The sequence below is a fragment of the Nyctereutes procyonoides genome, unplaced genomic scaffold (assembly GCF_905146905.1).
Source record: "Nyctereutes procyonoides isolate TBG_1078 unplaced genomic scaffold, NYPRO_anot_genome, whole genome shotgun sequence".
In the NCBI taxonomy this organism is placed as follows: domain Eukaryota; kingdom Metazoa; phylum Chordata; class Mammalia; order Carnivora; family Canidae; genus Nyctereutes; species Nyctereutes procyonoides.
Genome location: NW_026575123.1, coordinates 3257435 through 3283204, shown reverse-complemented (window position 1 = coordinate 3283204; position 25770 = coordinate 3257435). Strand labels below are relative to the sequence as shown.

General features: G+C 36.5%; 1 protein-coding gene across 1 annotated transcript in view; it reads left to right on the top strand.

The window, feature by feature from the left end:
• Window positions 1-25770, top strand: part of LRP6 (LDL receptor related protein 6) — a 166111-nt gene that overhangs the window by 4719 nt on the left and 135622 nt on the right. The window contains exon 2 of the mRNA XM_055336765.1: window positions 21052-21445. Within this exon, the coding sequence (XP_055192740.1) occupies window positions 21052-21445 (394 nt within the window). The remainder of the gene's footprint in view (window positions 1-21051; window positions 21446-25770) is intronic.

Here is a 25770-nt window from a genome sequence, read left to right as displayed (position 1 = left end):
TTTGAGGCCAGTGGTTTTTGAACTTTGACTCTTCTGCAACCAAAGCTCCATGAAATACTTTTACTTCTGATGTTTTCTTTTTTTTTTTAAGTTTTAATTTTTTTTAAGTGATCTTTAGCCCTAGTGTGAGGCTCAAACTCATGAACCCAAGATTAAGAGTTGCATGCTCTATCCTCTGAGCCACTAGGCCACCCCACTTCTGATATTTTTTATTTTATATAACTAAAATGGCCATTGTATTAAATTTATTTTACATTCTAAAGGATTGCAGCTTTGTCACTGTTTTAAGCGAGTATACTAATTAAACTAGAGGATAAATAGTGCAGTTGATTGTGATATTTAAGAGTTAAGTGTGGGCAAAATAATTTTATCAAAACATTGTTTAATTGAGAAAATTTTTTATTATTTCATTACAGCAGTTAAAACTATTCATTTGAGGGGCATCTGGGTGGCTTAGTTGGTTAAGCATCTGCCTTCGCTTGTACTTGTGGGATTGAGCCCTGTGTCCTGGTGTCAGGCTTTCTGCTCATCAGGGAGTCCGCTTCTCTCCCTTTCCCTCTCTGCTCAAGCCTGAGCATGTGCTAGCTTGCATATTCTCTCTCTCTCTCTCTCTCTCTCTCTCTCTCACATGTGCCCACCCTCTCTAAAATAAAATCTTTTTAAAAAAGGAAATTATAAAATTATTCAATGGATAGACTTCTCCCTGTAGCATGAGTGAATGCTACTGAGTTCCTGCATTGCATGTTTAACTTTGTATGAGTTTTTATGTATGTTCTGTAAAATGAGCCTCACCTTAACGAACACTGCTCCATGTGAATGACTTTGAATTTAGACCAGAAAACCTAAGAATGGGATATGTGCCCTTGAAATTACTAATTTAAAATGTAATTCATCATAAATACAAGGAAAATAGTGTTTCTTGATATTATTAGCACATGCTTTGTTTCTCAAACTTGTGTTATTTGTGGTAGTGACATTCAGAAGTGAAATAATATTAAAATGTGCCTGGCTTGGCTCTATTTGGTGAAAATTACTGGTACTTCAATGCTGTGATCCGCTAAGCTAATTTTTGTTTCTGTGATACCTTGCTTGGAAGGGCTAGGAGATTGAGGATGCAAAGTGAAATCATATTTTTAGGCAAAAAAATTTATTAAGATATAAATTAACATTATGCCTAAAGTTATTACCTTCTCAGTAAAAATAAAAATGATTTTCAGTAATCATATTTTTCAAGAAAATAGTCATTCAGATATTAGAAAACTGTACCTTTATCAAATTATGTATGTTTGGCCAGGCCTTGATCAGTCATCACTTTATCATTCCTACACCAAAATCACATCAAGTACAGGATATAGGTATAGGAGTCTTTCTCATTATTGGCCAGCTTTATTGGGAGGTGTAATTTAAGTATATCCATGTATCCTATTTAAAGATTGTGAATTTTGCAAGTCTGAGAAAGCTACGTCTGAATTTCATTAACATGAACTCTTAGCTACACGTTATATGGTCTTTATTTGTTAAGTTTCTTGATTTATGCCAGTGAAGACAACAGCTCTTTGTTAGAAATAAAAGTGTTTAAAGAATAGATTTTTTCCCCTTCATATACCACCATGTACCAGAGCTTTTCATGTATTAAGTATTCTAAATTTTACATTTAAAGCAATATAAAAAGATGAATTTTTAAGACATTTATACAATCTGTGTGGGCTTCATTTTGTGTTTTGACTCAAATTTTTTATTAGACGTGGTATAAATTTGTAATTTCTGTAGTTTTTTTTAAGAACAGATTAGATAGAGAAAACTAATGAGAAATAAATCTGTGTTTATATCTGAGACTGAATTTGAAATGTGGATGTTGTAATATGTTTTCTGGTTTTAGTATGTAACTCTTGCATTGGTAATCGTGCTCAAGTACTTTTTTTTAACCCATTTTTTTTTTTTTTTAAAGATATAATTTGGGGCACCTGGGTGCCTCAGTCTGTTAAGCATCTATCTGCCTTCAGCTCAGGTCATGATCCAAGGGCCCTTGGATCCAGTCCCATATCAGGTTCCCTGCTCAGCGGGGATCCTGTTTCTCTCTCTCTCTCTCTCTCTCTCTCTCTCTCTCTCTGCCTGCCACTGCTCCTGCTTATGTGTGCTCTGTCAAATAAAGAAATAAAATCTTTAAAAAAAGATGTAATTCACATACCATAAGGTTTTCCATTTTAAAGTGTTCAGTTCAGTGGTTTTTAGTATATTCACAGGGTTGTGCAGCTATCACCATTGTCTAATTCCAGAACATTTTCATCACCCCAAAGAGAAACCCCATACCCCTTAGCAGTCACTTTTCATTTCCTTTCCCTCAGCCTTTGGTAATGACTAATCTACTTTTCTGTCTGTATGGATTTGCCTACTCTAAACATGTCATATAAATGGAATCATACAGTATGTGATCTTTTGTGTATGGCTTTCACTTAGCATATATGTTTTCAGTGTTCATAGCACATATCAATACTTCCTTTTTATGGTTGAATAATATTCCATTGATGAAGTTCTTTCTTATGAGCATGGGTTTGATCATTGGGATCTTTATCTTGAAAAATTGTTTCTGAAATCTCTTTTTGAAGTTATAGTTCTTGTTTTTCTGCTGGAGAAGCACTCTTCACCAGCACCTCGTTTCTGTGCATTGACTTACATAGAGCCCACAGTGAAACTTTTTTTTTTTTTTTTACCAAATTCATATTACATTAATAAAATAGAAGGGATTAAAAGTTACCTGGCCAAATTCTTCATTTTATAAAGTGGAAAAGTGAATGACTAACTTAAGGCTAGGTTGCTGGCACTCTGGACAGTAATTTCACATGCAGTGCTTTCTGTGTGTAACTAAGTTTACATGGGACTACAGTTTTGGAAAAGATACGAGTCGTTTTTAATAGAGGAAAATAAATATCAGTGTAATTTGGAGTTTGCAAATAGGTGATTTGTCATAATACTGAAATAAAAACAAGTCTAGATTTAGGTAAAGAGAAACTATTTGAAATGATTATTAAAATAGGGAGAATGCTCTGATTGAAAGATCTGCAAGTGTCTCAAAATCAGACTCAAAAAAACTTTTACAGAGAAGACCAACTAAGCCAGCAGGAACTTTGTATGGGTTGAGTCAAGAGGGTGGGGATAAGCAGATTACATGATCAGGATAGCTTAACTGGATTTGTTTTCCCACTGTGGTCAGCTGATGCTTGGAATGAGCTGTTAAGGGAGGAAGTTCTCCATCTACTTGCTTAAATTTAGGGCAAGCCAAAGTTTAGGGGCTTGTGGGAAAGGAGAAAAGCCTGACGAAAGTTTGGTCAAACCAGATCAGTGGATAACTAATAAACAGTCATGAGCACTTGGTCTGTCTCCCTGTTTAAGACAAGGTTTTTCACTATTAGGGGTAGGTTTTAGTCAGTTGAGGCTTATTGCTTTTTGCTATAACAAAAATAATATATAGACTGGGTGGCGTATAAACAAATTTATTTCTCACAGTTTTGGAGGCTGGAAGTCCAAGATCAAGGTGCCAGCATGGTGAGGATCATCTCAGGATTGCAGACTTCTGATCTCTCTATCCTCACAGAGTAGATGGCAAGAGAGGAAAGAAGCTCTCAGTTTTTAAAAGCGTATTAATCCCACTCATGAGGACACCACCCTCATGCCTCCCCACCTTTTTTCCTACCCTTATAACTTCACTTAAGGAGGGCTGATTACTCCTCAAAGGCCTCACCTCCTAATACCTTCACGTAGTGGGAGTAGAGTTTCAATGTAAGAATTTTGGAGGACACAAACATTCAGTCCAGAACAGTAGAGTAAGAGTCATTGTGAAGTTAATCTCATTAGATTTGACCTGATTATTTATATAGGTATAGGCCTTGTGGGTTTGCCTTGCTGAATGTTTTTATAAGGAATCTTGGATTAGGGGCAGCCCAGGTGGCTCAGCGGTTTGGCGCTGCCTTTGGCCCAGGGTGTGATCCTGGAGACCCGGGATCAAGTCCCATGTCGGGCTTCCTGCATGGAGCCTACTTCTCCCTCTGCCTGTGTCTCTGCCTTTCTCTCTCTGTGTGTCTCTCATGAACAAATAAATAAAATCTTAAAAAAAAAAATCTTGGATTGGACTTGAAGAAAAAATTATTATTGAAGTGTAATTGACATGCAATGTTATTAGTTTCAGGTGCACGCTATAATGATTTGACAATTCTGTACTTACTCAGTGCTTATCACGGTAAATATAGTTAGGCTCTGTCATTGTACAGTGCTGCTACAATATTATTGGCTATATTCCTTGTGCTGTACTTATCACCTCTGTGACTTATTTTATGAGTGGGAGTTTGCACTTCTTAATCCTCTTCATTTTTTGCCCCCCCCCCCCCCTTTGGCAACCACCATCTTGTTCTTTGTATTTAATAGTCTGGTTTTACTTGTTTTGTTTTTTGATTCCACATATAAGTGAAATCATATGGTATGTGCTGCTTTCTGACTTATTTCATTTAGCATGATACCCTCTAGGTCCATCTATGTTGTCACAGATAGCAAGATTTGATTCTTTTTTGTGGTAGAGTAATAGTCCATTGTGTGTGTATGTGTGTTGTGTGCATGCGTGTGCACCACATGTTCATCCATTCATCTATTGATGGATACTTGGGTTGCTTCCATATTTTGGCTATTGTAAATTATGCTGCAACAAACAAAAGGGAGCATATATCTTTTTGAATCAGTGTTTTAGTTTTCTTTGGGTAAATACTCAGGAGTGGAATTCACTGGATCATATGGTATTTCTAGTTTTAATTTTTTGAGGAACCTCCATGCTGTTTTCCACAGTGGTTGTACCAATTTACATTCCCACAAATAGTACATGATGTTCCCTCTTTTCCACATCCTCACCAACACTTGTTGTTCTGTGTCTTTTTAAGAAACTCTTTTTTTTTTTAAATTTTTATTTATTTATGATAGTCACAGAGAGAGAGAGAGGGAGACACAGGCAGAGGGAGAAGCAGGCTCCATGCACCGGGAGCCCGACGTGGGATTCGATCCTGGGTCTCCAGGACCGCGCCCTGGGCCAAAGGCAGGCGCCAAACCGCTGCGCCACCCAGGGATCCCTGTTCTGTGTCTTTTTAATACTAGTCATTTTGCCTGGTGCGAGGTGATATTGTGGTTTTGATTTGCATTTCTTTGATGATTAATGATGTTGAGCATTGTTTTGTGTGTCTCTTGGTCATCCCTGTGTCTTCTTTGGAAAAATGTCTCTTCAGGTCCCCTACTTATTTTTTAATCCGATTTTTTTTTTTTTTTGGTATTGAATTGTGTAAGTTTGTTACGTATTTTGGATATTAATCCCTTATCAGATAATATGATTTGCAGATACCTTCTCCCATTCAGTAGGTTGCCTTTTTGTTTTGGTTTCCTTTGTTGTGCAAAAGCTTTTTATTTTTGTGTAGTTCTAGGAGTTTAGTTTGGAATTTACCTTTTTTTTTTTTTTAAAGATTTATTTATTTATTTGAGAGAGAGCATGCCCCTCCCTCCTTGAGAGAAACCCAGACTGTGCGCTGAGCAAGGAGCCTACGAGGGGCTCAGTCTCATAACCCTGAGATCATGACCTGAGCTAAAACCAAGAAAAAGTTGGATGCTTAACAGACTGCGCCTCCCATGTGCCCCTGGAGGGGCACTTTTAAAACCTCTTGAAGCCAAGCAAGCCAAGTCAAGAATTCAGAATCAGGTTTACTTGTACCTATAGATTCTGGTGAATTCTTGAGGTTCCCAAACATATCCTAGGGTTCCTGGGCCTTCCTGGAAGTGATCTTGCTTACTTCACCTTAAGACTGGGACCTCCAGGCCAGGTACCAGTCTAGTTTTCCTAAGAGAACTGTGAGCACTGTAGGAAGCCATCTATTGTTCCTTAAAACTTTCTGGTCATCTTTGATTAAATGAGCACTGCTTTCAAATATGGCATTCCAATCAAAACCTTGGTTGCATAACCAGTGTTTCCAGCTAGAGGGACACACTCTTATTGAAGCTGTGCAGATAACTATATTGTTGTGAAAATAAGAATACACAGTAAAAGTTTTTGAATTATGCAGGAGTAAGAAAAAAGTTTTATTTCTTTATTTCTAAACAATAAAAATGTTTATTTATTTATTTTACAAAAGCATAGTCTGCTTAAATCATTAATGAGTTATAGATAAGGGAGTTCTTTGTGTCTAGAAAATGGGACATTATAAAGTATAGGCAATACCTTAAAACTTGTAATCATCCTTCATTAGTTTATTCTGTCCTGCTATTTCTTGTTCTGGTAGATCTTGGGTTAGTGGCATTATGAATCTATCTGTTTTTCCACTAGCTTTTTGAAAATCCTGACTTAGTCCGCTGTCTAGTCTCAAAGTTATTTAAGTGATGCTATTGGAGGTATCAGACTGTATCTGATACAGTCCTTTCTCATTACTCCTTTTTTTTTGTTGAAGATGAGCACTTTAACTATAGCTGATTTGCAAGCACTTTCAGGGAAACAAAGGACTTAAAATGGTGGTGATTAACTTACTCCTGACAATTTTAATTAACTAATTAATTTTTAAATTAAGTAATCTCTCTGCCCACTGTAAGGCTCAAACTCATGACCCAGAGATCAAGAGTCACATGCTCTATCGACTGAGCCAGGCAGGTGTCCAACTACTGATAATTTTAAAAGTGAAAGATTTGATGAGAATTTGTTATAAAACATGCAAGTGATGAGGAAATTTGGTGGTTTTGTGGCATGCAAACCAAAGTCAGGTCAATCTAAAAAATTTTAGACAAAATATCTGTAAGTATAATAATTAACCTTATTTTAAAGAAGAGTCGATATTACATTTAATTTATGTGTATAAGTGGATATGATCTTTGCAGAGAACAAAAACAAAATATATAATAATCTTGAGTCATATCATGTATATAGTTAGAGCACATCAAGAATATATGAAGATTAGGAAGGGGTGGTGGTAGGGTGGCATGGGAAGGGAGCCAAAAACAACGACAAAAAGAATACATCAAGATTATTAAGTAAAAATTTTTAGTAAGTTTGGAATAAGTCCTAAACATTTGTATAATAAAATTCCTTAAGTGATGTGAATTCTGTTTGAGAAACATTGGCCTAATAGAATATAGTGTATTCAGATTTATTGTATATGACCCAAGTTAACATAAAAAATATATAATTGAAATTATTGATGATACAATATTGTTTAATATTAGGCAAAGCAGCACCAGGACTCCTGATAAATAAAAACGTATTATGGACAATGAGAGTATTGATAAATTTCTAGACTTTATATAACTTCGGAAATGATGATAACATTTTACTCATGTGGATTTAACCTGGAGGGAAGGATCACTTCTGAATTTGAACGGTGCTTCCCATGCAAATCATAACATTGATCATATGAACCTAATTATTATGTTTTTTAAAAAAGATTTTGATAACTTATTAGAGATAGAGAGCACAAGTGGGGGGAGACAGAGAGGGAGAAGCAGACTCCCTACTGAGCAGAGAGCCTGACACATGGCTCAATCCCAGGACCCTGGGATCATGACCAGAGCCGAAGGCAACCATTTAACTGACTAAGCCTCCCAGGCACCCCCCTAAATATTTTTAATACCTCTTTTTACAAGGTGAAAGAAGAAATTCTTTATTAATTAATTCCCAGGGACCCTTTGGAAAATTTCAAAGATAGTCATGAGGCAAAATAATATCATTTAGGATTTGATTTGGAAAAAGCAGTATGTCAGAAGTTGTCAGGAGATTTGGAGATGGAACATTGGATTAAATAGGACCATGGGTCAGTGAGAAGAAATACTTGGCTACCTATTTTACCAAAGTGTCAAAAATTTTATTTAAAGTGAACATAGAAAGGAACATGATGAACCATAGCTCTTTCAAAAGTGAGAACTTTGTTTTAATAATCAAGATAGGATTAAGTCAGCATCAAGCTCAGGAAATTCATAGGATACAGAATTTTTGCCTTCTAGGGAGATTACTCAGAAGGCAAAGAAAAACCATTTATTACCTTTATTTATTTATTTGAGATTTATTTATTTATTTATTTATTTATTTTTTTAATTTTTTATTTATTTATGACAGTTACAGAGAGAGAGAGGCAGAGACACAGGCAGAGGGAGAAGCAGTCTCCATGCACCGGGAGCCCGACATGGGATTCGATCCCGGGTCTCCAGGATCGCGCCCTGGGCCAAAGGCAGGCGCCAAACCGCTGCGCCACCCAGGGATCCCATTATTTATTTTTTTAGAGAGAGGGAGAGAATCTCCAGCAGACTCCATGCAGAGCCCAATGCTGGGCTCTGTCTCACAACTCTGAGATTATGACCTGAGTGGAAACCAAGAGGTGGACACTTAGTCAATTCTGTGTCGCACAGATGCCCCTTATAACCTCTTTATGAAGAGCAGACCAAAGACTCAAGAAAATTTTGTCATTTTAATGTAAGATCAAATTTTAGTTTTGTGTAACTGTATTTGATACTAAAGCACTTTTTGAGACTCTTACAAATAAATATATCAGATCTTACCCAGCTTTGACCACACAAAAACATTTCTTTTCCATAAACTTTTTACAACATTTAATATCCATTCAGGTTTTGTCCTTCATTTTGCTCTTTCTATTCTGGAACAAGTAGTCATTTTACTTTGAGACTATTTTCCTTTTCCTTAATAAAAACACATCCTGCATACCCCTATACAAAGTTGTTCTTTTCTGTCACTATTTCTCCTAGTAGGGTCTCATTTAAATATAAGATTTTGATTTATAAATTACTGCTATTTTACAGAGAAAACAGAGTCACATAACTGAACTGTCACGCACGATCATTTTGCTGTAGACTGGCAGAGCTATGAATACACATCCTACAACTTTTTATAGCCATACACTTATCAATATGGCAAAAATGAATATGCCTATAAATAAACTCAAGTATCTATAGCTGCTTGATACTATAAAAGTAAGAGGAAAAAACTGTTTAAACTTGAACTGCTTATTTATTTTCTGTCTTAATTAGAAATGACTTCAGCGGGGGATCCCTGGGTGGCTTAGTGGTTTGGCGCCTGCCTTTGGCCCAGGGCATGATCCTGGAGTCCCGGGATCAAGTCCTGCGTTGGGCTCCCGGCATGGAGCCTGCTTCTTCCTCTGCCTGTGTCTCTGCCTCTCTCTCTCTCTCTCTCATAAATAAATCTTTAAAAAAAAAAAAAAAGAAATGACTTCGGTATTTAATAAATATCCGTGAATTAAGTCATCATAGTTCTTAGGTTTTTTTTTTTTTTTTTAGATTTTATTTATTTATTTGAGAGAGCGCATGTAAGAGTGGAGGGGAGGGACAGAGGGAGAAGGAGAGGAAGAGCAGGCTCCCCTCTGAGCAAAGGAGCCTGACATGGGCCTCAATTTCAGGACACTAGGATCATGACCTGAGTTGAAGGCAGACTTAACTGATTGAGCCACCTAGGCACCCTAGTTCTTTCTTTATTTTTAAGATTTTATTTTATTCATTCAGGAGAGAGAGAGAGAGAGAGAGAGAGCCAGAGACACAGACACAGGTAGAGGGAGAAGCAGGCTCCATGCCGGGAGCCTGATGCAGGACTTGACCCCAGAACCCTGGGATCAAGACCTGAGCCAAAGGTGGATGCTCAATCACAGAACCACCCAGGCATTCCAGGCACCTCAGTTCTTAGGTTTTTTTTTTTTTTTAATTTTTTTATTTATTTATGATAGTCACAGAGAGAGAGAGAGAGAGAGAGAGGCAGAGACACAGGCAGAGACACAGGCAGAGGGAGAAGCAGGCTCCATGCACCGGGAGCCCGACGTGGGATTCGATCCCGGGTCTCCAGGATCGCGCCCTGGGCCAAAGGCAGGCGCCAAACCGCTGCGCCACCCAGGGATCCCAGTTCTTAGGTTTTAAGTAACTAAAAGATTTTGGAAACTATCTTCAAGTTGACTTATTACAAAACATAGTTACTACTGAAATAATATTTGTCAGAACAGTGATTCAACTTGGCTAAATGCAAATGTAGATATGATGCTAGTTTATTCTGTCAGTAAACCTGTGAAAGTTTAGGAAGAACATAGCCAGGCTAATAAAAATGTATGCTTATCTTAATTTCATGTTGATAACTCAGAAAACATAGCTGTTTTTATTAAACCAATAATATTGAACTAGTTGCATTTGCAGAAGATTTACCTAAATGTTTGTTACCTTGGATTCTTAAAGTACTTGGTTTAGTTTCTATAAAAATACTTTTGAAAGTAGTTTAATTTCCTTAATTTCTGAAAGTCTTAGGAATATTTAATTTATATGAACAATTATTTACTTTCAAGCCAGTTAGAATAGAACTCCTTTAAGGGATTTTATAATCTAAAATTATAATTGGTAATACCATCTGGAGGAAGGAAAATATTTTATATACATAAAACACATTACATTAAAAACATACAGTATTGTAATAGCATTCTTAGTGACAGATGTAACTACATGTATGCTGAGCATAGCATAATGAATAAACTTTGGAATTGTGTTGTACATCTGAAACTAATGTGGCATTGTGTGTCAGCTATACTTCAATTTGCTTACTCTGCATAAATAAAAGTTTTTTAAAAAAATAATTATGAAGGATTCACTGAAAACTATTGTCCACTAAACTTATTTTAGGTTTGATATGATACAGATTACACAAGAAGTGGCTGAGAGCCTTACATACCCAGACATGGGAAATATGGGTTGATGGTTGGAGTTCATCTTTGGAGTCAGACCTGGAATTTTTTTTTTCCCCACTGCATCATAAACTTAATAATTGGATGGTCTTGAGTTAGGTAATTAACATCTCCGAGTCTTGATTTCTTCATCTGTAAAATTGGTATAATGATACCTCCCAGGGTTGTTGTAAAAATTAAATGAGAAACTATATGTAAAGCAGTAAGCATGCTGCAATCATTGTCATTATGTTTAACTGTCTTGTATTCCATTGGCCTTTTTGGCATCATTGTAGCAGAGTAGAATTGTGGTTATGGGAAAGCATATGAGTAAGTGTCAGAATGAGCAGGTTTTTGTAAGAAAATATGTAACCCGTAAGAAATGTAGGTTCCTCACTGACTGGCTTTGTGACCATGGATAGGTCACTGCTTTGTGTCTTTGTTTTCTTAATTACCAGCAAAGTAGGGACCTGACCCAAAACCCTCACAGGGAAATCATGGACACCAAATGGAATCATGCATGTTATTAAAAATACACAGTATTATATGCAAATATGTTTGCTTTTTTGTTTTTGTTATGAAGATTAAGCATTAGAGAAGTTTTGGTTAGTGTGTCTCCCTATTGGGGGTCCATCAATTGGCTACTTGAACGCTATTGCTCACATTTTCATTAATATTGGTTATTAGCTTGGCCATATCATGATAAGAACATTTATTTTAAGTGCCCTGTGTGAAGGACCTGGTGACCTACTTTACCCCTCTATAGACCTCCAGTACTGGGGAACAGGGATTTAGCCCCAGCACTGTCCCATCTAAATGTAGGACTTTGGGAAGGTCAGTTGACCTCTCTAGGTATCTGTGCTCATTTCTACAGTGAGGAACTGAGAATATACTCTCTCTAAGCAATTCATTGACCATCCTGTCACCCGTGTGTACCCTGCTTTTTTTTTTTTTAAATTTTTTTTTTTTATTATTTATTTATGATAGTCACAGAGAGAGAGAGAGAGGCAGAGACACAGGCAGAGGGAGAAGCAGGCTCCATGCACCGGGAGCCTGACGTGGGATTCGATCCCGGGTCTCCAGGATCGCGCCCTGGGCCAAAGGCAAGCGCCAAACCGCTGCGCCACCCAGGGATCCCTGTACCCTGCTTTAAGCGATCATTCTTTTGCTTGGAGTGCTGCAAGTCCTAATTGATTTGTCTAATTTTACTGCCTTGCCAGCTTCTTTCTCCACATCTATTTCATATCACCGGTCAATCTTTTTCAAGTAGTTATCTTCAGTACCTTTCTCTGTAGCTCTTGAGCTAAAGACAAGCCCCTTCCTTAGGCCTCCAGGCCTGTCCTGGTCTGTCCTGCTTGCCTCTTCACCTAAAATCAACAATAGATATAAAAACATGCAAACAGACACAAAAAAGTAGAGAGCCTATAGCTTCAGTTTGAAAGTTTCAACCTGCTGGCGGTTTATGTAAAAATTCATTCCTCCTTTATATTTTTACCATGATTGTGTTTCTGGTAGATGAAGCAAATTGAAGTTACCTGCTCAGTCAGTCTGAGGACTGAAGTGTCTCCACCAGTATTTGTGGATATCTTTAAGATTTTCTTTGTCCTGATGTGTAATTTTATGGGGGCTGTGTGCTAAATTTTGGGTGAGGGACTCAAGACCAAGGGCGTCTGGGTGTCTCCAGAGCTCATCTGAATGGATAAAAGATGCAGCCTACTTCCAGGTTTTTTTGTTTGTTTTAAGAGAGCATGTGCATGCATGTGAGTGTCAGTGAGGAGGAGCAGAAGGCGAGGGAGAGAGGATCGTTTTTTGTTTTGTTTTTTAAGTTTATTATTTATTATTTATTTATTTTATTGGGGTTCAGTTTGCCAACTTATAGCATATCACCCAGTGCTCAAGTGCCCGCCTCAGTGCCCGTCACCCAGTCACCCCAACCCCCCGCCCACCTCCCTTTCCACTACCCCTTGTTCGTTTCCCAGAGTTAGGAGTAGGGAGAGAGAATCTTAAGCTCCATGCTGGGCATGGAGCCCACTACAGGGGTCAGTCTCATGACCCTGGAATCACGACCTGAGCTGAAATCAAGAGTTGGACACTTAACTGACTGAGCCATCCAGGTACCTCTCCAATTCGTTTTTTTTTTTTTTTTTAAAGATTTTATTTATTCACGAGAGACAGAGAGAGAGGGAGGCAGAGGGAGAAGCAGACTTCATGCAGGGAGCCTGATGCGGAACTCGATCCCCGAACTCCAAGATCACACCTCAGCCGAAGGCAGATGCTCAACTGCTGAGCCACCCAGGCGTCCCCAATTCGTATTTTTAATAAGGTCCCTGAGAGCTCCTTGTGTCTCTAGTAGGGAAAAAGAAGCTTTAAATCTCAGGTGACTACAGGGAGTTAAGGGCTTGGAGTGGGAAGGGAAAGGGCTGGTGGGTAGATAGAGGGTTGGAGGAGATTTGGGTATTAAAGGAGGATGGATAAAGGATTCAAGGTAGCTGACAGGAAGGTTGAGGGAAGTAAAAAAGGACAAAGGAAGAGTAGAGGGTGATAGGAAAGCAGAGGTTTTAGCTGAGCCAGTTTGGGGAGACTCCAAATTTTGTAAGGAGGACATTGAAGTTCTTAATTATCTCTAAGTTTTGCCATTTTTGAAGATACTGAGCTGAATCTGTGCTGTAAGGGTGAAGCATGAAGTCAATGGGAGAAGAGGGAGAATTTTCAACAGGATGAGAGTTATGTGATTAAATCATTAAATCAGAAATAAGAATTCAAAGGACCTGAGAAAGAGTATAAGTGTACCTTGCAGATACTGCAGCTTTGCTTCCAGGACATGGTAATTAAGTGAATATTGCAACACAGTGGGTCAAATGAATTTTTTAGTTTCCCAATTTCTTTTAAAATTGAAAGCATTTCTCTCAAACCCTGCTGCTACTATATCAACTAGGTTGATGTAATATTCTAAAACTTTTGTTGTCATTTCAAGAGTTTTTACAGCATCTTTAGAGTGGATTCCATCTCAATAAACCACTTTCTTTGCTCATCTGTGAGAAGCAGTTCCTCAGCTGTTGAGGTTTTATCATGAGATTGCAGCAATTCAGTCACTTCTTTAGGTTCCTCTTCTAATTCTCTTGTTTTTTTCTATTACATTTGCAGTTATTTTCTCTGAAGTCTTGAACCCCTAAAAGTCATCCATAAGGTTTGAAATCGAAACTTGTAAATATTGATATTTTGATCTCTTTCCATGATTCATGAATATTCTTAATGGCATCTAGAATGGTGAATCTTTTCTAGAAGGTTTTCAATTTACTTTGCTTCGATTCATCAGAAGAATCACTGTCTATGACAGCTTTAGCCTTCCAAAATATATAACTTAAACAGTAAGACTTGTAAGTTAAAACTACTCCTTGCTCCATGGGCTGCAGAATGGATGCTGTGTTAGCAGGCATGAAAACACCATTAATCTTGTTGGACATTTCCATCAGACCTCTCGGGTGACCAGGTGCATTGTCCGTGAGCAGTAATATTTTGAAAGGCGTTTTTTCTGAGAATGGGTCTCAACAGTGGGCTTAAAATATTCAGTAAACCATGTTGTAAACAGATGTGTTGTCACCCAGGCTTTGCTGTCCATTTACAGAGCAGGCAGGGTATATTTAGCATAATTCCTAAGCACCCTAGGATTTTCAGAATGGCGAATGACCATTGGTTTCATCTTAGAGTCACCAGCTGCATTAATTAGCCCCTAACAAGTCAGTCTGTCCCTTGATGATGTGAAGCCCAAATTGACTTCTCTCCAGCTATTCTAGATGGCAACTTTTCCCAATAGAAGATTTTTGTTTACACTGAAAATGTGTTGTTTAGTGTAGCCACTTTCCTTAATTAGCTTAGCTAGATCTTCTGATCTTGCTTCTGCTTTTATATCAGTACTTGCTGCTTTACCTTGCACTTCTTTGTGTATACCTCATGAACCAACCTTTTAGCTTCAAACTTTTCTGCAGCTTCCTTGTCTCTCTCAGCCTTCATAGAATTAAAGAGAGTTTAGGTCTTGCTCTGAATTAGGCTTTGGCTTAAGGGAATGTTAATGGCTGGTTTGATCTATCTAGACCACTAAAACTTTTTCCATATCATCAGTAAGACTTGTGCTTTCTTAGTGTTTGTGTCTTCACAGGAGTAGCACTTTTAATTTCCTTCAAGATCTTTCTCTTTGCATTCATAACTTGGCTAACTGGTGCAGGAGGCCTAGCTTTCAGCCTATCTCCGCTTTTGACATGCCGTCCTCACTAAGCTTAATCACTTCAAGCTCTTGATTTAAAGTGAGAGATATGTGACTTTTTTACTTGAACATTTAGAGACCATTGTAGGGTTATTCATTGGCCTAACTTCAGTATTGTGCCTCAGGGAAAATAGGGGCCTGAGTAAGGGAGAGACACAGGGGAATGTCTAGTTGGTGGAGCAGTCAGAACATAGAAAACATGTATTGATTTTGTTGTCTTATATGGGTGCAGTTTGTGGTGTCCTAAGACAATTATAATAGCACTGAAGATCACTGATCAAAGATTACTATTACGAATATAACAAGCATGAAAATGTTAGAAATATTGGGGGAATTACCATAATGTGAAATATATTTGTGAAATGGACAAATACTGTTGGAAAAAATGGCACCAAATGGCGTGCTTGATGCAGGGTTACCACAGACCTTTAATTTGTAAAAAATGCAGTATTTGTGAGGTACAGTAAAGTGAAATGCCTGTATTCCCTTGTAATGAGCCAAGGAAATTCCCTCTGTAATCTCCAGTGGAGGAGTCAAGGGAAGATAGAAGAAGCCTCACAGAATAGCTGGGAATGTTCCTATTCAAGAGTTAGGATGTGATTCTCAAAGAGCCAAAGAAAAAATTTCTTTGTTGGAAAATATCATAGTACCATGTTGTAACAGACTAGATGACTGGAGCACTGGTTCAAGAGTTGAACTTAAGGAAAGAGATAACATGAATCTCCGGACAGGAGAGGAATTTAAATATTATTATCAAGGTAGGGATGGTGTGAGTCCATAGGTGAAGTCCATTCCTCATCCAGGTCATGTCACCACCATGCAAATGTCAAAAATCCCTACGAACGGGGCAACCCCCGTGCGGCCAGGGGGTGTGATCCTGGAGACCCGGGATGGAGTCCCACATCGGGCTCCCTGCATGGAGCCTGCTTCTCCCTCTGCCTGTGTCTCTGTCTCTCTCTCTCTCTGTGTCTCTCATGAATAAATAAATAAAATCTAAAAAAAAAAAATCCCTACTAAGGAGGGAGGTACTTTATTCAAAAAGTTTATTGTAATAAGTAGAATGCACTGATCACAAGATATGTAGGTTCTCAAAATCAAACACAAAAAGGCTTTTCTCTTAAAGCAAATAGTGCCAACAGGATCTTTGTGGGAGAGTGGAGTAGTATAAGCTGGTGGGGGTTAGGAGATGACATGACCATGGGAGGTGTTTTTTTCCTGTGGTCACCTTACGTTCAGAATGAAGATGTTCTGCGTTGTTTGCTTAAGGTGAGAGCTAGCTGAAGCTTAGGGATCTTGTCTAAACTTTGAGTAAGTCAATAGGTAAGTACCAGGCATTTGTGAGCACTTGGCCAGTAATTAATGTAAAGTCCTTTTGGGTTTATGACAAATGTATTGTTAGATCAGGTTCTAGAAAATTACTTTTAGGGCAGCCTGGGTGGCTCAGCGGTTTAGCACTGCCTTCAGCACAAGGCCTGATCCTGGAGACTCGGGATCGAGTCCCACATCAGGCTCCCTACAGGGAGCCTGCTTCTCCCTCTGCCTGTGTCTCTACATCTCTCTCTCCTCTCTCTGTCTCTCTGTCTCTCATGAACAAATAAATGAAATCTCAAAAAAAAAAAAAAAGAAAATTCCTTTTAGATGTTAGTAGATATTTTTATATTACTGTCAGATAGTGAACTCTTGCTAGGTATTGGGGATAAACTTAGTTATAAGATACTGCTCCTGTTCCCAAGGGGCAGAGATTCTAGTTGAAGTAGAAAATATATTTTTAAAAATGCTAATATCAAATAAATGGTAAAGACTGTAAGAGTTCAGAGAAGGAAAGCTGAGGCCATTGGGAAGATTCATGGAATAGATAAGATTTGAATCTGCCTTGAAGAACTTGCTTGTTGGGATAATGAGAGGGAAGTATGGAGTAGGTAGGAAAATGAATACACTGTGGTGATGTAGTGCTCACAATCAGCCTGTTAAAAAGCAGTGTGTATGATGATGCAGAGGCTATAAAAGTTAGGTAAAAAAGTTAGGCCACCCGGTGGTGGCCTGAAGTAGTCAGACTTTTTATTTTAGGCAAAGGAAATCAGAAAGCTTTTTGAGTTAGATAAAGTAGAAGTATTAGAAATGGAAAAGAGACAGAAGAGTGTTGAGATCACTTACGATTAAAGAAGTTTAGGGAGAAGATTATGAAGATCTAGAGTAGGATAGTGGTTCCGAGAATGGAAAAGAGGCAGATTTAAGGACATGCTAAAGAAGAATCATCAAGACAGTATTTGGCTGACTGGGGGAAAAGGGAGCTGTGAAACAGGGTTCCACCATGTACCAGTAAGATTAGGAAAATGGTATCATGGACTCTTGAAGATATATATATATAGATGGATAGATATAGATATATAGATATAGATATCTACATATTTCTTTTTGCGAGGTTGTGGGGGAGGTGATGAATATAATTTAATGGTTTGAAGAGATGGCCAAAAAAATTTATAGGTGCAGTACTGAAAGTTAGGCTGGAGATGATTATGATTTGAAAATTACCTGAATAGAGTCGCTTTATTGACCAGGTGAACTTGCACATTTTCTCTTCGACACTCTTGTATTTCTGGAACAAGAAAGAATCTTGAGGATACCCATATTTGAGAAATGGGAGGAAGATTTGAAACTAAAAGGCAGATGAGGCATGACCAGAAAAACGGGAATAACTGTTGTATAAAAAGAGGATTCTACATAGGTAGGGATATGGTTAACGTTGTTGAATGCCAAATACAAGTCAAGAATAAGGACTGAGAAAAGGCCATTAGATTTGGTTCTGAAGACTTGGAGAGAACAGGTTTAGTTGAGTGAGGGGTGGAAAGTTAGAGTCTAAGTTAGTCTAAGGTGGTGGTATGAAGTGTATTCAATTGTAAGATTTGTATTGTAAGTGCATTCAGTTGTAAGATTTTGCATTAGGAGAAATACTCTTGGGGGTAGTAAGGTTAGGGTTATTAGAACAAAGTTTTTTGATAGAAGGATCTGGCAGGAGCCATTGCAGATACAAGAAATAGGGAAGAATCCATAGAGCAAAGTTGCAGAGAATTACGGAGACTGAATCAAAAGTATAGCTTTAACTATAAAAAGGAGAAAGTAATTTATCATTTGAGACTGAAGACAAGGTATAGGAGGATGGGTGGGATACATAGAGATTTTTGAGAATTTTAAATTAAGATGTTAAGCAATTATCTTGCTTCCTGTCTCACTGAGATTACTTTAGGATATGATCTGAGATGGAAGGATTCAAAGCATGGAATTTGTCTTCAGGGAAGCAGAAAAAGTTTAGAAAAGAAAGTTTGGTAGGAAGTTAAAGGAAAATGAAGATTCCTGAGCACCTGTGCAGGTTCCACTGAAGGGGTATGTTGGCAGTTATTATGTTATTTGGCTATTAGGAAGTTAGAAGGTGTAATCTCTTTGGAATCGAAGGTAATGTAGTGCATGGCATATATATGACAACTAGGGGCAAGTATGTGTGGATCCAGTGTATTTCTTTCATGGACAAAAATAATATTACTAATCAAATTATATCTTTCAGCTATTCCACTTAATATATTGCTGAATAGATATTGGTTGTAATATTGTAGAAAGCATTCAAGTATCAGAAGGGTGATTAAGACGGGGAACTCTGGGATTTCCTTTTAATGGTTGGTTGGTTTACTTGGTGTTTGTTCTTTCTGTCGGTCTTTCTCTCTCTCCTTCCCCCTCTCCCCCCCTACATCCAACATTGGGCTCTAAACTCACAACACCGAGATCAAGAGTAACATGCTCTACTAACTGAACCAGCCAGGCACCCCTACAAATAGAATAGTCCCTTAAAAGTCTTAATTATAAATAGTACTGCTAAATTAAAAGAAGTTAACTTGTCTCTCCATCTCAACCCTCTTTCTTCACTCTTGTACCTAGAAGGCTTTTGAGGTCTTAAGCGATCAGAAAGGTTGTTTGGATTTTGTAGGCCAAACGTTCAATAGAAATATTAATGTTTGATTTGAAAGTCATAAACATACTTAACAGATTTAGCTAATACCTGACACCATATACAGATTTGGTACACAAACAATTTTCCAAGAATCATGCCATGCTCAGTAAATAATAGATTGTTATCACTCTTGGATTTTAAATTATAAGTGCTCTCAGGTTATTGCTTAGCCCTGTGTAGTACTTAGCATTGTGCCCTTAACTAATAGAGGCCTTTTTCCTGATTTTTATAATTGGCTCAATATAAGATAGTGCAGTAGACACTGTGGGTACTAATAACTCATTGTGATGAAGGAAAGATTGAATTAATTAAAAGTGAATCTGTGAGGGAAATTTATTAATTGGCCAGTAGCAGTGTTAGATATACAGAATGAGCGGAAAGGGCTCTTAGTCACTTTTAAAAAAAGCTATCCACCCATTGTTTTTAACTAAGAAAGATGGATTTAAGCTTAGTTAGAAGGGAAGTTTGTGTTACTTCTAGATGAAAATCGTGGACTTTTATAACTCTTCTTGGCAGCCATAATCCATAAACTGGCTTAAACATGACTTTTTTTTCTTTATACTTTTTTTAAGCACCTTAATTTTTGAAATTAATTTCTTAAAAAAGAGGTAGTGATTACTTTGAAGTGGTATTTGGTATTGCCTTTGGATGACAGTTGTAGACCTTTAGTGAGTAACTGTGAGAGAAGATTAGGTAGATTACTGCATAACTCTTATTATTTTTCCTTCCCTCATTTGTGTTCTTCATCTCAGCCTTTAGATCTGTGCTATCCAATATGACCGCTTGTCTATTTAAGTTAAATGAAGTAAGGTTAAATAAAATTAAAGATTTAATTTCTTAGTCACACTAGCAAGATTTTAAGTACTCTTTATTTAGCATGTGGCCAGAGGATACTCTATTGCCCAGTGATGATATTTCTATTATCACGGAAAGTTCTTTTGGATAATTGTGCTCTAGATCTTTCATTGCTAATGATGCTAGGAAAATAAATGTCAGGAACTTGGAATAGATATTTAAAAATCCCCAAACCATAGAATTTATACATCTTAAGTCCTAACAGCTTCAGCTTTCTCAAAGTTAAACATTATTTCTTTAGGATTAGCTTTATATTTAGTTTCGAATTAGGTCTTATCAGAGGTCATTCTGATAATTAAAACTATTCTTTTTATAAAAAAAGTTTCGAGATATATACCTCTCTGGAACTGTCCTCATAGATGTAATATATCTATTACCCATAAGTTTCCTCATGCCTCTTTAATAATCTCTCCCTGTGTAATCCTTGTTCTTTTTTACCCTCTTTGTCTACCTCCAGACAATCACTCATCTGCTTTCTGTCACAGTAATTTGAATGTTCTAAAATTCTATATAAATGGAGTCATGCAATTTACTTTTTTTTTTTTTGGTTTGACTTCTTTTACTCTGCATGATTATTTTGAGATTCGCATGTTATGTAAGGTTCCATGTTACATGTACAAATAATTCATTACTTTGTTTTGGATATATCGCAGTTTGTCATTCATTAGTTTATTGATGACATTTGTGTTAATTCCAGCTTGGCCTTATTGCATATAAGCTACTATGAACATTTATGTACAGGTCTTTGTATTAACATATGTTTTTATTACTCTTGATTAAATAGCTAGGTATGGAATGGCTAGGTCATACGATAGGATGTATGTTTAACCTTTTAAGAAACTGTCAAACTGTTTTCCAAAGTGGCTGTACCATTTACATTCCCCCCAGTAGAGTGTAAGTGTTCCACTGGCTCCATATTCTTAGAAATTCTTGGTATGGCCCAATTTCTTAATTTTATGTGACAGACTCTTTTAATAAGAAAAGACTGCCCTAGTAGAATTAATTCCTTGCTCTTGCAACTTTTTGTATTTAACTGCTGCAAAAAATAGTATTTTGTTTGTGAAAAGACTTTAAGACAGTCTTCTATAGATTTATTTAGTCTTATTTTTTGATAGTATTTATTCACTAATGCTGATTTGAAACTCACTTTATAGGAACCATTACATTTCCTTTCTTTTTACTTACATATTTTTCTTTTTTTGTTCTAGCGGCCCCTTTGTTGCTTTATGCAAACAGACGGGACTTGCGATTGGTTGATGCTACAAATGGCAAAGAGAATGCTACAATTGTAGTTGGAGGCTTGGAGGATGCAGCTGCGGTGGACTTTGTGTTTGGTCATGGCTTGATATACTGGAGTGATGTCAGCGAAGAAGCCATTAAACGAACAGAGTTTAACAAAACTGAGAGTGTACAGAATGTTGTTGTATCTGGATTATTGTCCCCTGATGGGCTGGCATGTGATTGGCTTGGAGAAAAATTATACTGGACAGATTCTGAAACAAATCGGATTGAAGTTTCTAATTTAGATGGATCTTTACGAAAAGTTTTATTTTGGCAAGAGTTGGATCAACCCAGAGCTATTGCCTTAGATCCTTCAAGTGGGTAAGTTTTGTGCAATGTACAAAGCCTATTGCATTTCCGTTTCCTAGTTTTTGTCCTCTAGCATAGATACCCCCACCATCCCCAAAAGAAAAGAAAGATCAAAAACCAGATTTTAGATTCTTTGATCTTCTTTGTCAGGTAGACTTGAACGTGAGAAATTACATGTGGTCTCAAAGTAAGATGTTTTTGTGAATATTATGATAATTGTGTTTCTAGTATCACTGATGGGATAGCCATACATAAGAGTTCTTAGTTTGTTTTCTGCATTTAATAATTATGAGAGGATAATTAGAAGGCAGAGAAGAAGGGATGAAGATCTAATGAGTAGTATTTGATACTCAAAATAACATCAAAAAAATCTTATGGATATTACAACTTTGTTTTTTTTTAAATTTTTTTTGATATTACAACTTTGAAGTACATGCAATCATTTTGTTATACTAGTATCTTTTTATTAAACTCTGAGATATTAGTTAATATGTCAGTGTTGAATGAAAAATAAAAATTAAGTTGTTAATTCCTTTCTAGTTAGTTAAACACATATTTGATGTAAAGGTTTATCTTCTAATGTGAAGGGAAACTTAAAGCTATGGGTAAATCCCACTAGAAACTGTGAACTGTGTCATCACATGTTTCTGTTACTGTGCTTCTCTTCTGCCATATACCATTCCTTGATCCTCGTTTATTGAATATGTCATTATGCCAGAGTCTGTCATGGTAGATAACTAAACATTACCCTGAAATAAGGTACTCATAATTGTTTAAAATCTAAAGATAAGTAATCTGCAAATAACCATTGTAACACTTTGTTTTCTTTGACTTTCAAATATGTTGGAATGCTTTAAAACTCCTAGAAGGGAGTGGATTAATATTATGCAATAGAACGTGGGGAAACATGAAAGAAAAGTTTATTGTGTGTTCCTTTGTCTTGATATCAGGCCTTACTTGGTGACAACATTTAAAGGAGATGTCATGTTTTAAGAAAATGAAAAGATTTGTCTGACCATGAAAGATAAAACATGGGCAACAGTGTAGTAAAACTTTAGAGTGAGAAGTTCTGGAACATACATATATATAATTTATATAATACATAAAAAAATCTGTATTTTTTTAGAGGGGCACATTAAGAGGTATCTGCTAAAGTCAGATGGTCTCTTAATAAAGCATCAGAAAATATAGTGGCTCTGGTTGTAGGAAAAGGGGTTGACTGTCCCAAGGAGGAGATCAGAGACATTAGATATGCAGTAAACTGTACTGATGAAAAATTTGGTTGTTGAGAACTTCCAGGATATTTTTGAGAAATGGAATCTGTTTTGCTAACAAAGTTTGTAGGTTGTGGAGAGTGTTGAAATGTTTGTGAGGTTACTGCTTTATAAAATACACAGAGTTTTGGTGCTTTCAGTGGTCATTAGGGAATAGTACCTTGTGAAAAGAGAAAGATTTCTTAAAAAAATTATTTTTGACAAATTTACTCTTAAGAGGGATGATGGCATTTTAGCCAAATTATCTTTTAATAGTATGTTCAGAGCTCTGCTCTTTGTACTTATGTTGGGAAGAGAGGGGGGAGTATCTTTAAGGATTTACTATCTATTTAAGGACAGAAAACTTGGACGAGAGCACTTTTCCTTCAAAAGCATGTTTGTTTGCATTATATAGTATGTAGTGGAGAGAGGAAGAGTCCTATAGGGAATTGGAAGGGCCACAAGAACTCAAGGAGGATGGGTGGATAAAATAGCTTGATTACCACAATTCCAGGGCAGCAGCTAGATCATTTCTACAAGGGATAATAATTTAACTATAGTATATATTCAAGGGAACTAAATTTATAGGTAACTCTTGACTATTCAGGATCTAATCATTTAATGATTAAATGAATCATTCTCATTTCGTGCCCTAAACTAACTAGCTTTACTTCTAAGTGTCAGATCTGATAAGTGTCTTAGGAAGTAAATTTACCATATTTATTAAAAAAATACATTAGAGTTTCTGTGGCTTTAATTTACTCATGAAACTTCCCAGTATTGAAGGTGAGAAACCATCAGAGACTCAGCTGATGAAGAATATTACTGGAAGAACAATAAAAAGTGTGCTTTGAAGGTAGAAAGTAGTGTTATTTAAGCTTCTAAGGGATGATCAGTGAACACTATTTTTCCTGAAGCCTAAGTTTTGGTGAAACAGTGAAATAGTTTTTTATTATATTTGATGGTTGTGATAAAGTGTTGCTTATACGTATGTATGGATGTAAATTTGCCCCTTTTTTGATTTTTAGAAAGTTATGTGTGTCATGTCTATTTTTATTTTTATTTTTATTTTTTTTTGTCATGTCTATTTTTAAAATTACACAACTGGAAATAAATAGGATGCAGCCAAATGGTATACATTTGGTAATTAGCATGATGAAGTGTAAAATTATATTTTAAACTCATTTAAAAATATATTCTATCAGTCTTCAGTGTTCATCTTAGATTTATGTTAGGGATTATGGTTTTACTGGAGAAATAATTTTAGATTTGAGTACAGCACTTATCAAACAAAGGAGATGATTTCCATGTTTATTTTTGTGGAGAAATGAAGTTTGCTTTCCAGAGAAAGTACATGAAAACAGTACTGAAGAAAAATGTAGGCTTTATCAGAGTTCCAGTATCCTGGGTTATAAGGTTCAGAAGAGCTGACTGAACTCTCTCACATCAGCTTATGTAAAAGGAAAGCTACTGAATGACTGGTATTGTTTGAGCCCTGGGAACTAGTGCAGACATCTGTGTGCTTTCGGATGTATGGAGTTCTTTGTGTAATCAGCCCATTTAGCCTAGACTGAAGGAAGATTTTTATTTCTCTCCCTAACTTTAGCCTCTGTTAGTCTGAGATTTTTTTTTTCCCTTTTGAGTGATGGCAGTGTAGCACTCAGAATAAGGAACAGGAAAACGTGTGTATAGAAATTGTTACAGAAATGAACAACTAATAGGAAGCAATATCCTTTTATAGTAAGAGGTAGTTCCTGACTATTTGGCTGCGCAGCTACTTGAAGTTCCTTAGTCTGTTCCACAACAACTGTACAAATCTTAGTGATATTAAGGGCCAGCTATTTCAGGTACAAAGAAAGTAGTTTTAGGGGTTTTTTGTTCGTTAAGGATCTGTTCATATTCTGTATTCTTTGGATTTTTTTAAAAAGTTAAACTTTAGGGGTAGCCCTGGTGGCGTGGCGCAGCGGTTTAGCGCCGCCTGCAGCCCAGGGCGTGATCCTGGAGACCCTAGATTGAGTCCCACCCACGTCAGGCTCTCTGCATGGGGCCTGTTTCTCCCTCTGCCAGTGTCTCTGCCTCTCTCTGTCTCTATGAGTAAATAAATAAAATCTTTAAAAAAAAAAAAGTTTATTGATTTAGTCTGAAGTGAATTGTACTGAACAGCTTTGAAAGATACTTATTTTAAAAATACATTTTTATCATCATTAAGAATAATATTTATAACACTAAAAGTTCTGCTTTAAAAATGCTTTTAGAACTAACTCAAAGGAAAAAGAATAATGTATAATTTCCCTAACAGTTATATACATATAATTGTTATATCTTGAGTACATTTAGAAGTACTTTCTACACTGGAATGTTCCAGATGACCAAAATTATTCCTACCACATAGAAGGTGTTCAATAAATATTTTTTTGAGTGACTTGACTTTATATTTTCTTTTATAATCCTGTTAGTTTTCCTTGTTAGAGGAGAAAGTGTTTTCTCAGCAAATATAAATTTTAGCATCATCACATGAATTCTACCTCAGTATGGTTTTGATTACAATTGTTTATTTCAAACATATTTAAGATTTTTAGTTTTTTCAACTCAAGTTATCAAGATTATATTTTATAGAAATAGACTCACTGGAGCTTGTTTTATGTCATATCTAGCTCTCTTATTTAGCAGCAAGTCACTTCATTCTTTTGGACTTCAGTTTTCTCATCTCTAAAATGATGGGTTCCTTTTAGTTTTGACATAAAGTTTAAAAAGTGAGATATTTAAATAAGTACTATATATAGATTAAAAATTTTTTATTGTACAATTACACATTCAAGTCCATAATTTAGGTATGTTACACTTAGAATTGTGTTTCTGCAGAATAGATTCTTAAAATTTTGTTTCTATTGCCCTTTTGTATAGATCATCCACTTAACCTCCTTTTTTTATGGCTCTTTGACCCCTAAAACCAGTTTGCTAAAACCACTTGATGTAAACTAGAAAATAGTTTAAAATGTCAAAAGATTCTTTTTGTTTAAAGAAGGGAAACTATAACCAATTACTTTCAGGCAGATTATAAAGATTCAATATAGTTTGGAGGTA